The 16,541-nt window shown below is 39.1% G+C and overlaps 1 protein-coding gene across 2 annotated transcripts in view; it reads right to left on the reverse strand.

Moving 5' to 3' along the window:
- PCSK2 (proprotein convertase subtilisin/kexin type 2) overlaps positions 1-16,541 on the reverse strand; it is a 649,727-nt gene that overhangs the window by 319,755 nt on the left and 313,431 nt on the right. For both annotated transcript variants that reach the window (XM_006902082.1, XM_006902083.1), the window contains 2 exons: positions 14,500-14,613; positions 294-402 (listed from right to left, as the gene is read on the reverse strand). In XM_006902082.1, the coding sequence (XP_006902144.1) occupies positions 294-402; positions 14,500-14,613 (223 nt within the window). The remainder of the gene's footprint in view (positions 1-293; positions 403-14,499; positions 14,614-16,541) is intronic.

Below are 16,541 nucleotides of genomic sequence, written 5' to 3' on the forward strand. Positions count from 1 at the left end.
ATGCTCATCTAGATGATAACATAATTATGATAAAAACAAAAGGGGGGAAATATGGGAAGCCAATACTAAATATTTGTAATAAACTGAATGTTATTTTAAAAAAATAAATAAAAAGGGGGAAAAAAAGAGAGTTGCAAATCAAAGCCACAATGAGATATAATATTACCCCAGTAACAGAGTCTGATAATTTTTCCCTCTGATTAGCTTTTACCAATCAATGACTCTTTCATATTTTGAAGTCATGCAAAGACACGTTTGTTTCCAAATGATATAATAGCATCAAAAATACTTACCATCATCCATGATTCCAATAGTGACACCTTTCCCCGTGTAGCCCAGTTCCCAAGCTTCTGCCACATTCAAGTCAAGACCAGGAGTTCCATCAGCTTGCCCAGTGTTTATCTGGAACAGGAGCGTCCAAACAGAAACTTGTATTAATTTCATATAGCAAAGTGCTCTTTGCTGGACCTGCACTGTTGCAAAGTCTAATATAAAATGTATATTTTCATGAAATTATACTCTGATGTCTCCACCCACCTCCTCTAGTTCTGCCTCCATTTTAGAATTACTCATTTTAATTGTGATTTGAGTGAAAGTTTACAAAGTTCTTCATTCAACCATTCATATATTTGTTTTACAACATTAATTACAATAACCAGCCTTGTCACTTTTCCTTTTGATCCTAATTTATATTAATCATTCTATGCTATCGTTTCTTACCTTCTTGGTTTTAAACTTGGGTAAATGCTACCTTTTTGTTATTATGATGATGATTTATGTGCCGTCGAGTCGCTTGCAACTCATAGTGACTCTATGTACAACAGCCCTAAACTCTGTTCTGTCCTGTGTCAATCTCATTGTCTCCTACACATTCATCCCGATTACCCCAGTTACCGAATCAATCCCCCTCCTAGAGGGCTTTCTCCTCCTGCACCTGCCCTCCACCCTCCCAAGCATGATGTCCTTCTCCAAGGACCGGTCTCTCCTTACAGCATGACCAAAGTATGTCAGACGAAGCCTCAGAATCCTTGCTTCCAAGGAGCAGCCCAGTTTAACCCTCTCCAGGATGAATCTGTTTGTTTTCTTAGCAGTCCATGGTATCCTCAAAAACCTTTGTTATTTTACACTTGGTTATTTTAAGGAGTGAATGCCTCTTTTTGATTCTGTGCTCCATCTAGGCCTGCCTACTATATTCCCAAAAAGTGAGCCATGAGGTGAGTTTTCTAGGTTTGAAGGATGACTAAGGGCCACAGTCTAGGCAGTTCCATCCATTTCTATTGCACAGTAACCATGACCATTTTTTGTGTTTCCATTACACACACACACACACACACACACACACACACACACACACTTCTGTGTTATGCAAAATGCTCACAACTAGATAACTAGATTAATATTTTTAAATGCTCTTAGAGTAGCCTACCAAATATGGTCACTGAGGTTGACTTTCAAATTAGGAAACACAAAGAAGGAAGAATAGTTTGAAGCAGAAACTAATGATTGAAATGTGGAATGTGAGAAACACAAATATAGGAAAAGTAGACATTATTAAGAAATAAATGGAATGTGTAAATATTGACATATTTGGTATTAGCAAAATGAGATGGATTGGTGTGGGACATTTTGAATCAAATGATCATGTGGTCTACTGCGCTGGAGGTGGAAAGGTTAGAAAAAACGAGGTAACTTTCATAGTTAAAAATTCCATTTCTAAATCCGTTTTGAAATACAATATTGTGAGTGACAGGATAATATTCATACACATGCAAGAAAGATCTATAAATACCACTATCATTAAAATGTATGCGTCAACAACCAAAGAGGAAGAAAAAGATTATTTCTACCAACTGTTGCAGTCAGAAAGTGATCGAACATGTAACAAACAGGTATTAATAGGAAGGAGGAAGTTCAGGCTGCTTTGAAGGACTTGGGGAAAAAAAATAAAACACCAGAAATTGATGGAACACCATTTGATGAATTTCAACAAACAGATGCTGCCATGGATGTGCTCACCAAGTTGTGCCAAGAAATCTGGGGAACAACTACCTGGTCAACTCATTGGGAGAGATCTGTATTTATTTCCATTCCAAAAAAGGTGACCCAACAGAGTGTGGAAATTATTGAACAATATCACTAATACCACACACTAGCAAAATCCTGCTGATGATTATCCAGAAATTACTGAAACAATAGTACATTGTTAGAGAACTACCAGAAATACAAGCTGGGTTTAAAAGTGGTTGTGGCAGTAGAGACATTATTGCCAATGCCAGATGGATCATGGCAGAAAGAAGAAAGTACTAGAGGAATGTCTGTGTTTCATTGATTGTGTAGATCACAACAAACTTTGGCTAACTTTGAGGAAAATAGGGATCCCAGAAAACTTGATTGTACTTTTGGCAAACCTATACTTTAACCAGGAAGCAGTCCTCAGAATAGAGCAGGGAAACACTCACTGCATGGTTCCAGTGTCCATAACTTTTCAATCTATATTCAGAACAGAACATTCAGGAAGGGCTTTATGACGAGGAATGTAGCATCAGGATTGAAGGAAGACTCATCAACAATGTATGGTAGTTTTTCTTTTGCTTTTCAAGGAGAGGAGCAAACGGGGGGGGGGGGAAGGACAATGGTTTTGTCGGGGGCACGGGGGACCAAAAAATGAATGGAATTCCAAAATCTCTGTAGATGTTCACTGAAATGAAAAATAAACAAACTAAATTAAAATTAAAAAAATTTAAAAAACAAAAAAACCCCAAAACAAATAATGTATGGTTTGCAGATGACACACCTTGCTTGCTGAAAATGAAGAGGATCTGCAGAAGATCAAGCACTGTAGTCTGCAATATGGGTTGACATTCAACATCAAGATGACAAAGATTCTCACCACTGGGCCAACTGGCAGCATTGTGATGGATGGAGAAGAGATTGAGATTGTTAACAATTATAGCTTTCTTGGCTCTATAAAAATAAACACTCATGGCACCAGCAGTCAGGAAATAAAAAGATGAATTGCATTAGGGAACATTTTCTGTCAAGACCTCTCCAGAGTATTGAAAACAATGGTATCAGTCCAGAGACTAAGGTGCATCTAATCTAGGCAGTGGTCTTCAGAGTTACTTGCTATGCATCAGAAAGCTGGACAATAAATAAGATGACAGAAGAAGAATCAATGCCTTTGAATTGTGGTGCTGGAGAAGAGTACTGAACATATCATGGACTGCCAAGAAAACAGATAGGTCTGTCTTGGAGAGGTTGAAACCAAGTTTCTCCTTGGAGGCAAGGATTTTGAAGCGTCATCTCACACACTTTGGGCATGTGGCCAGGAGGGACTAGTCTTTGGAGAAGGACACTATGCTCAGAAGTGTGGAGGGACAGCACAGAAGAGGAAGATCATAAATGAGATGGATTGATACAGTAACTGGGGCACTGGGGATGCACTGGGGATTGGTGTGTTAGAATTAGTGAGACTGGCTAAGGACAGGGCAGTGTTCAGAGCTGCTGTATATAAAGTCACTCTGGTTCACAGGCAATTTGATGACACAACAACAAGATACCTGGCCAACTGACTGGAAGAGTTCCATATTTTTCCCCATTCCCAAGAAAGATGATTTCAATGAAACGTGAAAACTACTGAACAATATCATTAATATTAATATATCACACAAGCAAAATATTGTTGTGCTCATATGAAATTTATACCTAGACCAAGAAGCAGTTGTGTGAACAGAGCAAGGAAACATTCCATGGTTAAAGATCAGAAAGGGTGTGCATCAGGGCTGTATCCTTTCTCCAGACCTATCCAATCTGTATACTGAGCAAATACTTCACAAAGCAGGACTTTATGAAGAGGAGTGTGGGATCAGGATTTGAAGAGGACTCCTCAATAACCTGCACTATGCTGATGACACAACTTTGCTTGCTGAAAGTGAGATGAAATGATTGTTGCAAAAGATCAAAGACTACATCCTTTTGTATAGATTACATCTCAACATCAAGAAGACAAAGATTGAATAGTCCATGAGATAGCCAGTATCTTTGCTAACAACAAAATCCAAAGGTACTGGTTCTTCTTCAGTCTTCTTTAATCTTTGTTCAGCTTCCAGATGCATATGAAGCAAGCAACTGAATATACCATGGCTCAGATAAGGTATACCTTAAACTTTAAGCTAATATCAAAGCTTTTTTAGCACTTTAGGAAGGTCCTTATCAGACAGCAGATTTTCCCAAGTAAACATATCTTTTTATATTTTTTCTTTTTTATTGGTTTGCTTACAAAGTTTGTATACATTCTGTTTCATGCTGTCCTTCATTCACATTGTGTTTCATACAATCATTTTCATTCAAAATATTTTATAAAATTAATCAACATTAAACAATGCCCACCATTGCCCTGTATATTCAGACCCCTGTCAGATCTTTCCCATTTCCTTTATAGATCCATCTTTACATCCATCAAATTGTGTGACCCTGGGATTTCCCCCATCCATCCTCACCCTCTATCCTACCCTCTCCCAACTTGGATCCTCATACACACTTTACTAGTCATATTTGTATTTCTTAAATAAATAACAGTTTCATACAGTATTTATCCTTATGGGACTGAGTTAGTTCACTCAGCATAACGCTCGTCAGTCCCTCCCAAGTTGTGTTTTGATTTTGATTTCTTTTTTTTTCCCTATAATTCTATTTTATTAATTTTCATAAACATTTACAGAGATTTTGGGCTTCCACTCATTCATTGTTGCACTATGATTTTGATTTCTTGACTGGTGTTACCATTAGTGTTGATTGTGGATAAAAAAAAGTTGTTGACAACTTCAATCTTTTCTCTAACATAATGTTGTTTATTGGTCTAGAAGTAAGAATTAAATTACTAGTTATGTTACTAGAATTACGTTACTAGTGTTTCTCCCCATTTATTGTTACAACAGACCTAGCCTGTCCTGATTAACACATAAAATAATATAGGTGCTGTTGAGTTGATTGATTCATGATGACCCCATGTGCATCAGAGTAGAACTATATGCCATAGGGTTTTATAGGACCCATTTTCTTCAAAGTAGATACCAAAGTTCTTCCACATTGCCTAGTAAATTAACAACTAAGGGTGTTAATAATTTGTACCACCTAGGAACTCTTGCTTGCACATAAACTTAATTAGAAATTTCAGCATTCTATGTACCAACATCGTGTCAAATGTGATAACGGTTACCCATGATGGACAGTGTTTGGTGGAGTGCCCTGGTTAAATTAAGCTTGGAAGCAGGCGTGGCATCCACTTCTGTATTAGCTTGTCTCCAGAAACCCTATGAAGCTGGAGCAAGGCTGAAAGTCACGCAAGTGTCGACGACTTTCATTCATAGGGTCGCCTACGACTCAACGGCACTTAACAACAACAACAACAATGTACCAAAGGCTAAGACATACTCAAACACTGAAGCTCCTCAAAGGATATTGGGATGCCTTCACATACTGAACTAAGTCTATAGGCTCACAATTTAGTTATCGGTCTTGATTATTTCCTTACACTATTACAAGATGGTTAACCTGATTCCAGGTGAGGTCTTTGTATGTAGTCATAGTTTGTTCCCAACTTGCCAATGTTGTTTACTGTAAAAAGGCCACATGTGTAACAAGCATGAACTAGAGTCTTTTTGGTTTTCCCACTTGTGTGTTCTTGTCACTGCCACAGGTTTCTAGCCAGACTGGGGGTGGGGACGTGGGGGGGGCAAGATCCTTACTGCTCAGATTCAAGCAGAAACCCTCCCCAGCACCTTTCTTCCCCCACAGAGCTCTCCCTAGAAGCCACTGAGGAAGAGAAGTCCTGCATCAGCCTTGTCCTGCCAGAAGAGCAGTGGTAAGCAGCCTGGTTGTGTGCAATTGCGGCTGCAGCCATGCCGGGTGGAGGAAATGGTGATGCCCCTTTGTCACTGATCCAGGTGCTGTCTTCATTCCCCATTATTTGGCCCCCATGTCCTCCCAGAGTTTGGGCTGAGAAGAAGCAGTCAGAGCCTCCTACATTGTCCTTGGTGCCTGAACTCCCTGAAGTACCTGTGGATCTGTCTTTGGAACTGCCTCCAGAGCCATAGCAGGTCTCGCTGGAGGCTGTGCACAGATACCAAGGAAGGGATGCCTCAGTGGGCGAACCCGGCATGCAGCCTCAGTGAATGGTTTCTGATCCCTGTAGGGCAGTGGTACTGGAGCTACAGGTCAACAAGGAACCTGACTTCAGCAGCCTGGTGTCACCTCAAAACAAATGCTGGGGTTTTCTACCTACTCCTGGGTAGGCGTGGGGTCCTGAGTGTGTGTGTATATTCATGTGCATATGTGTAGGGGTGGAGGGGAGAGACACAAGCCAGAAACCGCTGTGAGACTGGAGTGGAGGAAGACACAGAGTGCTTCTGACCTCGCCCTTTCCTCCCTGCTAGGCTAGTTCTCTCAGCGCAGAAGATCCTTCTTGTGGAACAGGAGAGGCCATATGGATGCCTCTTGATCCAGCTGGGACCCAGATTCCACAGCAGTTAGAACTATATGCAAAGCTTTCAGGAAACCAGCTACATTAAATCATATTCTGCTTTACTGGGCCCTGCCTGACTCTTTTGTAAAAGTGCATCTCCATCTTTCCTGCCTTAGAGCGCCTGTTCAAGCAGAAAACTGCCTTTATTAAGTATGATGTCAAGACTTCATTTGTGTTACCGTGGAGTATAACAAGTACAGCCCCAAAGATGTTCCTGTAAAGCAGTAGACAGGTAATCACAAGGCCAAGACTATTGTTTGTTTTTAAAAAATGAGATTTGCAATGAACAAATCATCAATTATGCAAAATGCAGTCTTTGGTCTACAGACTCATTTTTGTCACCAAGTCCCGCTTTTCTTACTACTGGTCCTTCTTTTTTGTTTTCAACTTTTGCATTCCAGTCACCAATTGTTATTAATGCAACTTGATGGGAAGTTTGATAAATTTTGGACTGAAGCAGTTGATAAAATTCTCAATTACTTTGTCATTGGCTTTGTATATTTGAAAAACAATTGTATTAACAGATCTTTCTTATAGATGTTTGCTTATAGCTTACAGTATTGTATTTTGAGATCTTGAAATGGTCTTTTAGGCTGAATACAACATCCTTCTTCTTTAATTTCTTATTCCCAGCATGATAGATTGTATGATTAATTGATTCAAAGCAGACAATAGTAGACCATCTCAACTCGGTAATGCCTAGGATTGTCGATCTTTGTGCATTCAATTTCATTTTTGTCAACTTCCAATTGTCCTAGATTCATACTTTGTATATTCTATGTCCCAGTTATTAATGGGTGCTTGCAGCTATTCCTACCCATATTTTAGTGTCTTCTAATCTGAGAGGCTTTACTTATAATACTGAAATCTGTCAGCCATGGACAATCTTGCTGATATTTGAAATATCAGTGAAATATCTTCCAGCATCACCACAAACTGCAAGCCACCCTGGTAAAGTAAACTGACAGAAAAGTAATGTCAGCATAAGAGCAAACTATAAATAAGCAAGCAAATACATTTACAAATGATAAAATAAGCAGCAACATGCAAGTTCTGCTTGTTTGTTTATTGCAAGTTGTGCTTGTCCATTGAAACTGCATGTTTTACCAAACAGATGCAGCCCTGTCCACTTTCACCACTCTGTGTCAAGAAATTTGGAAGTCAGCTAACTGGCCAACTGACTGGAAAAGATATTTGCTCCAATTTCCACCAAAGGTGATATAATAGAATGAGAAAATTATTGAACAACATAATTAATATCATGTTATATTGTTGTTGTTAAGTGTCATCAAGTCCTAAATGACTCATAGTGACCCTATGAACGGAAGACTTGAACACTTGTATAACTTTCATTGTTTCCCCAAGTTTATAGCGTTTCTGGAGGCAAGCTATTTCAGAAGTGGATGCCACTCCTGCTTTCAAGGTTGTTTCAACCGTGAAGCTCCACCAAACACTGTCCACCATGAGTAATCATTATCACATTTGACATATCAGTGTCACATTGTTCAGCATTACAGCAACCATGAATTACTTCTGTATAGCAAATGGACACACCAGTGCTTTACTGCTCAGAAGAATGTTTGACCAAAAACAATTAAAACCAGGCCTGAAGGCCCCAGATTAAAATCACCCACCTTTGCCTTGGTAGCATCACTTCCTATCCACTGGGCCAACAGAGCTCTCTTGCTGTTGTTATTGTTAAGTGCTGTCAAGTCGTAGACAACTGATATGCAAGAACAATCTTGATGAAGATTTTTTAAATGACCGAAATAGTATATTGACAAAGAATTTAAAGAAATTCAAGTCAGATTGAGAAAAGGCTATGGTATTAGGGATATCATTGCTGATATCAGATCATTTTGGCTGAAAACAGAGAATACCAAGAAGATGTCTATATACAAACACTTTTGACTGTATGAATTATAACAAATTTTTGGTAACATGAGAATAATGAGAATTTTTTAACACTTGATTGTACTAATGAGAAACCTATACCTAGACCAAGAAGCAGGATAGCAAAGGAATGGTAAATGGTTTAAAATCAGGGAAAGTGTGTATCAGGATTTAATCTTTATTCCATGTCTATTCAATCTGTATGCTGAAAAACACAATTCAAGAAACTGTAATATGAAGTAGAATGTGGCATCAGGATTGGAGGAAGACATATGAATAATCTGGGTTATGCAGATAGCACAACCTTGCTTGCTGAAAGTTAAGAGAACTTGAAATACTGCAAAAGATCAAAGAATACAGCCTTCAAAATAGACTAATAGACTACTTCTTAATGTCAAGTAAACAAAATTCTTCACCACAACATCAAAAGGCAACATTACAATAGATGAAGTTGAAGTTGTGGATTATTTCATTCTACTTGAATTTACGAGCACAAGCCATAGTAACAGCAGTAAAAAAAATTAAAAGATATATTGCACTGGGAAAATCTGCTTTCAAGGACCTTTTCAAAGTTCTAACGAGCAATGATGTTAATTTAAATATTAAGGTGAACCTGATCCAACCTTAATCTTTTCAATGAATTCCTATCATCTGAAAGTATGAATGAGTATTACAGAAGAAGAAGCGATGCCTTTGAATTGTGGCATTGGAGAAGAGTACTGACTATCTCATGGATTGCCAATAGAACAAACAAATCGAAAGTGCAACCAGGATACTCCTTGGAGGCAAGGATGGTGAAACTTCATCACACATGTTTTTACAATGTTGTCAGGAGGGACCAGTCCTTGGGAAAAGATATCATAATGGAAAGGTAGAGGGTCAAATAAAGAGATGAAGACATCTAACAAGATGGATTGACTTAGTGACTATGACATTAGGCTCGACTATATCAGAGATTGGAAGGATAATGCAGTATAGGACAAGGTTCAAGTCTGTTGGTCATCGGGGTCAACAGAACCATGAGTTCTAGTTTATTTAATGGTACCCAACAACAAATTTTTAGAAAGAAAAAAACTTCATTCACATTTAAAGACTCATATTTACAGCAAGGAATACCAGAAGAATGTCTATCTATGTTTCATTGATTATGCAAAGGCGTTTGACTGTGTGGATCATAATAAACTGTGGCTGACTCTAAGAAGAATGGGAATCCCAGATTATTTGATCGTGCTAATGCGAAACCTGTACTTGGACCAGGAGGCAGTAGTCAGAACAGAGCAGGGTGACACTGCATGGTTCAAAATTGGGAAGGGTGTACGCCAGGGATGCATCCTGTCTCCATACCTTTTTAACCTATATGCAGAGCAGATTATCCGGGAGGCTGGGCTCTATGAGGAGAACTGTGGCACCAGGATTGGTGGAAGATGTATTAACAATCTGTGTTATGCAGATGACACAACCCTGCTTGCTGAAACCTTGGAGAACCTTATGCACTTGCTGCAGAGGGTCAAGGACTGCAGCCTTCAGTAAGAACTGAGGCTCAATGTCAAGAAGACAAAGATTGTTACCACTAGACCAATTGGTAGCATCAGGTTGGATGGCGAAGAGATTGAGATTGTTCACAGCTTCAGTTTGCTCGGCTCCACGGTCAACACTCTTGGCACCAGCAGTCGGGAAATAAAAAAACGTATTGCGATGGGAAAGTCTGCTGTTAGGAACCTCTCTAAAGTACTCAAGAGCAACGGTGTCTCTCTGGAGACTAAGGTGCGCCTGATACAGGCCATGGTCTTTGCAATCACTTGTTATGCATCAGAGAGTTGGACAATGACTAGGGAGGACAGAAGGAGAATTGATGCCTTTGAGCTGTGGTGCTGGAGAAGAGTATTGAATGTACCATGGACTGCCAAGAAAACAAACAGATTCATCCTGGAGAGGGTCAAACCAAGCTACTTCTTGGAGGCAAGAATTCTGGGGCTTTGTTTGACATACTTTGGGCATGTTGCCAGGAAGGATGGGTCCTTGGAGAGGGACATCATGCTTGGGAGGGTGGAGGGACAGCACAAGAGGAGAAGACCCTCTATGAGATGGATTGATTCAGTGACTGGTGTAATCGGGATGGGTGTGTCAGAGGCAGTGCTATTGGCACAGGATAGAGCAGGGTTTAGGGCTGTAGTACACAGGGTCGCTTTGAGTCGCAAGCGACTTGACGGCACATAACAACAACAACAACAACAATTTACAGAAAGAAGTCACTTGTTTCCCTTCAATTTTACTTGGAGTCACTGGTCCTCTTTTTTTTTTTAATAGATTTTATTAATGTTAATGAACATTTACAGAGATTTTGGATTTTCATTCATTCATTGTTGCACTTTTTTCTTTAGCCCCTTCCCCCCAGTTCACTACTCTCCTTGAAAAGCAAAAGATAAACTTCTTCGTTGGTATACAACCCCTCTTTAAGCATAATGCATAAAGACACACGTGTCAATGGCAGGATAACACTGAATCTCTTGACTGTTCCTATAATTGGGGAAATGTCTTTCATCTGCTCTTTTCTGTAAAATGGTTGTCTGTCAGACACTGTTCTGAATCCGAGGATTCAAATTAATATAGACTAGGAAGAAGGAGTGGCCATTGACTTCTAAAATAGCAGACTTTGAAAATACTATGTACAGTAGAGCACAGTTAGACGAGCAGATATGGCAACTGAGGTTGAGCTCTCAAGTATAGAAACATAAAGGAGTAGAAACAGCTGTAAGCAGACACTAGTGATTGGAACATGGAATGTGAGAATGGAAGAAAATAGGACATTGTTAAGAAAGAAATGGAACACATAAATATTGACATGCAAGGTATTGGTGAAATGGAATGGACTAGCATGGGACACTTTGAGTCAGATGACCATGATGGAGATGAAAAAATGAGGAAAAATGAGGGTGCATTCATACTTAAAAAGTAATTTCTAGATCCATCTTGAAAAGCAATGTTGTGAGTGACAGGATAATATCCATACACATACAAGAAAGTCCAGTGAATACCATTATCATTCAAATATATGCACTAACAACCACAGCCAAAGAGGAGGAAATAGAAGATTTCTAACAACATTTGCAGTCAGAAATCAACTGAACATGCAATCAAAATGCATTAATAATAATAATGGGTGAGTGGAATGCAAAAGTTGGGAACAGAGAAGGACAGATATGAAACTGGAGATAGAATGATAGAATTTTGTACAATCAGTGATTTATTCATTACAAATACTTTTTATAAGAAACATAAACTCAGGCTATACACATGGATTTCACCTGATGGTATGCATAGAAATCATATTGATTATATCTGTGAAAAGAATTGCTGAAGAAGATCAATAATCAGCTGTGAAAACTAGGCCAGGTGCTGACTGTGGAAAAGACCACCAACTACTCATATGCAAGTTCAAGCTGAAACTAAGGAATATTAAATCAAATCAACAGGAACCAAAATCTGACCTTGAGTCTATCTCACCTGAATTTCAAAACCATTTCAGGAACAGATTTGAGGCCTTGAACACTAATGCGGGAAGACTAGATGAGACGTGGAAAGATATAAAAAATAACACCCAAGAAGAATGCAAAAGGTCATTACAAAGAAAGAGGAAGAAGAAAAAATCAAGATGGATGTCAGAAGAGGCTCTGCATATTGCAGTAGAGAGGTGAGAAGCCAAAGCACAGGGAAGAAATGAAGAGATTAAGGAGCTGAATAGATTTCAAAGGGCAACATGGATAGACAAAGTAAAGTATTATAATGAAATGTGCAAAGAGCTTGAGTCAGGAAATCAAAAGGGCCAAACTGGTTCAGCATTTCTTAAGCTGAAGGAACTAAAGAACAAATTTAAGCCTTGAATTGCAATACTTAGGGATGCTTTGGGAAGAATATTAAATGATTCAGGAAGCATCAAAAGAAGATGGAAAGAATATATAGAGTTTTTGTACTTAAAGGAATGGGCTGACAGAGAAGAATTTCATGAGACAAATGTATGACCAAGAGCCTGTCATGATGAAAGAAGAGGTTCAGGCTGCACTGAATTGACAAAAAACCAAGGCCCTAGGTATTGATGACATACCAACTGACATATTTCACAAATAAACAAATAGATGCTGCTCTGGAAGTGCTTATCAAGTTGTGTCAAGAAAACTGGAGGACAACCACCTGGCCAACTGATTGGAAGAGATCCATATTTGTTTTCATTTCAAAGAGAAGTGACCCAACAGAGTGTGAAAATTATCAAACAATATAATTATTACCATATGCAAGCAAGTTTCTGCTGAAAATTATCCAGAAGACTGGAACATCAGCAGAGACCTGTCTCAAGTGCAGGCTGGGTTTAGAAGAGGCGGTGGTACTAGGAATATTATGGCCAATGTTAGGTGGATCTTGGCTGAAAGTAGAGAATACTAGAGGAATGTCTATCTGCATTTTAATGACTATACAAAGGCTTTTGACAGTGTGGATCACAACAAATGGTGGCTGACCCTGAGGAGAATGGGAATCCCAGAACACTTGTTCATGCTATGTGAAACTTATTCTCAGACCAGGAAGCAGTTGTCAGAACAGAACAGAACAGGAAAACACAGCATGGTTCAAAATTGAGAAGAGTGTATGCCAGGGATGTGTCCTATCTCTATACCTTTTCAATCTATATGTAGAGGAGATCATTTGGAAGGCTAGGCTCTAGAGGAGAAATGTGGCATCATGAGTGGAGGTAGACTCATCAGCAATCTGTTATGCAGATGAAACAACCCTGCCTGCTGAAACTGAGGAAGACCTAAAGTGCTTGCTGTAGAAGGTCAAGGACTTCAGCCTTCAATATGGATTGAAGTTCAACACCAAGAAAACAAAGACTCTCACCACTGGGCCAACGGGCAGCATCATGATAGACAGTGAAGAGATTGAGATTGTTAATAGCTTCAGAGTGCTTGGCTCCACTCTTGGTACCAGCAGCCAGGAAGTTAAAAGATCATTTGCATCAGGAAGGTGTGCTGTCAGAGACCTCTCCAAAGTGCTGAAGAACAATGATGTCAGTCTGGAGACTAAGGTGCACCTGATCCAGGTCATAGTCTTTGTGATTAGATGCTATGCGGAAGGAAGCTGGGCAGTGACTAAGGATGATAGAAGGAAAATTGATGCCTTTGAGCTGTGGTGCTGGAGAATTGAATAGACCATGGACTGCTAGGAGAACAAACAGGTTCGTCCTAGAGAGGGTGAAACCAGGCTGTTCCTTGGAGGCAAGGATTCTGAAGATTTGTCTGACATACACTGGACATATTGCAAGGAGGGTCCAGTCCTTGGAGAGGGACATCATGCTTGGGAGGATGGAGGGAAAGCACAAGAAAGGAAAACCCTTGATGAAATGTATTGGTTAAGTGATTGGAGTAATGGGAGTTGGTGAGTCAGAAACAATAAGGTTGACACAGGGTAGAGTAGGGCTTTTGCACATAGGGTCACTATGCGTGGTAAGTGACCCAATAGCACATAACAACTACAACAACAACCAGTACAAATGAATTATGTAGTACTGGTGCAACCCAGAAAATAATCACATCCTGAGTTTTTAGTGTCTTTAATACTGCATCAATTAAACCCATGAAAATAAGTTCTTGCCATTGTTTTAGGAAGCACCACTAGAGACTACTCTGTTACTTAATACTCTCTTCCTTGTCCTTTGTGAAGTCACTTGACCAAGCCTCTGATGCCTGAGGCTGCATAATGATCCTCCATTTCTATGCCTGGGAGACCACTAGGCACTCCTCCCAAGCCCTGGAATTGATTTTCACATGTTTTTGCAAGTCTTTGTTCACACATTGATGCACTTTTTGTAGTGCTAGGGAAATCTGATTAGCTGTTGGTTTAATTTTACCCCTGGCTGTTTATCATTTATTTGTTCCCATGAAAGCATCTTAGAGAATGAGCTATTAATGTCTGAAGGATCTAAAAAGTTCTCAGAGGTGTTTTCTGGCTAACATGACGTAGTTTAATGAGGATCTAGAAATACTTTTTTTTTATGCAAAACCTCAAGATACTAGAAAAGACACAGAGACACTTACCAGATACCACTGTTTCGTAAAAAGAGGATCATTCATATTGATGTCAATCTCATTGATGTCTCTATACCCTCGCTTCTTCCGGTCAAATCCTTCCTGTTGCAAGGCCATCTTAACCTGGAATGAAAATATTGTATATTATCTGAAAATCAGCCTAAATATCTTTTTTCCCTGGAACTAATTTCCATGAATTCAAGTTTCATTGTAGAAATCGAACAGCACAATGGGGCATGCCTTTGAAACAAAGGAGATTCACGATGCGCTCTGGGATATAGAACACGAGCACTACAGACAGTGTTTCCTGGAGGGCTTCCCAGGCTTTGCATTTATTGGTAGCACTGTACCACATAGAGGGCTCATTTAAATCCAGTTCCTGAAGGACCAATGAGTCCTCTAGTAGTGAGTACTCTGTAATTTAAGTGAGAGATCTTTGGAGAGAAGTGATGGGTATTGTCAATGACAAGACATTACACAGCCAGATAGAATCCCACAGTTTTGCATGGAAATGAAACTTGTCAGAGAAGTGAGTTCCTGGCCACAGCTGGGCTTTTTCTTCATTAGTAAACTTTGACTCAGTGTAAATATTACTTAATTATCTAATAGTAATGACTGGTCGCTAAATATTAATAAATTAATTGATTATATAAAAGTAGAAACATGTTAATTGGATGTTGTTTTAAAAATCGCATTTTGTTGTCCAGTATTCATCTATTTCTTTTTAAAATCTTTCCAACATATTTGGTAGATTGTCTCCTATTCATTCGGCTTGATGTTGGTGGGAGTGGAGTTTTTAGCTTTGCCTGTTTCTGATCCAAACTAGAGTGCCTCCCTAGACACATCACTTCTAGGATTTTTTAACTTGACAAAATGGTGTAAAGATAAAAATAATCTTTGCAGGCTCTTGTTGCATAACTCTGGAGAAAGACATCATTTTTTGTAGAGAAGCAGCAAAAAAGAGAAATACTTCCAACAAGGCAGAATGCAACAATAACTTTAAGCCCAGCAGAGACCAGAAGGATGGCACAGGACTATTGAACATAAGAACTCCTGTGGATTAGAGCTGTTTCATACAACAGCAACATGGATTCAGTATGTATTATACCTTAACATCAAGAAAACAAAAATCCTTACACCTAGTCCAATAAACATCGTGATAAATCCAGAAAAGATTGAAGTTGTCAATGGTTTAATTTTACTTAGATTCACAATCAAAGCCCATGGAAACAGCAGTCAAAAAATCAAATAATGTACTGCATTGGGTGGATCTGCTGCCAAGGACCTCCTTAAAGTGCTAAATAGCAAGGATGTCAATTTGAGAACTAAGCTATATCTAACCCAAGCCATGGAAGGCTGAAAATGTTAGAGGGTCAACAAAAGAGAGAAGACCCTCAAGGATTAACAGTGTGACTAGCAATGGGCTTGAGCAGGACAGAGATACAGAAGATGATGCAGAGTAGGGCCAGGTTCAGATCTGTGGTTCATAGAGTTGCTATGAGTTATAGTCGATCTGATGGTGCCCAACAACCTACGTACATATGTCTGTGTGTCTACATCTTCATTAGTGTAAAACATCAAAATTGTGTGTGGTCTCATTAGGACAAATACTATATAAGACCATTATTGTAGAAATAGATAACTAGCAAAATGTGTATGAGGATCTAAGTAGGGAAGGGTGTGAGCACAGGGGTGAGATGTGGAGAGGAGCAGCCATAGGGTTGAATAATTTCATGGGTGGAGGGAGACATGGGCTAAGAAAATGGGAAAAATATGGTGTGAAAAACAATGTATATGGAATTTGTAAGTAAACCAGAATAAAAGAAAAAAGTTAAAAAAAACTTTAAGTAAATATGTAATTCTCAATCTAAAGAGTTATAAAATCTAACACTTTTCCCCAACTTCAGCACTTTCACCCTCATTTCAAATTCTATCAGTTATTATCTATGTCATGTCAATGACCTCTTCAAAGGTGTGTGTATATATGTTGTTGTTGTTGTTGTTATGTGCCATCGATTCGCTTGTGACTCATAGCGACCCTATGTACAACA

Source organism: Elephantulus edwardii, unplaced genomic scaffold (genome assembly GCF_000299155.1).
Source record: "Elephantulus edwardii isolate Elephantulus edwardi_28Jun2011 unplaced genomic scaffold, EleEdw1.0 scaffold00366, whole genome shotgun sequence".
NCBI classification, from domain to species: Eukaryota; Metazoa; Chordata; class Mammalia; order Macroscelidea; family Macroscelididae; genus Elephantulus; species Elephantulus edwardii.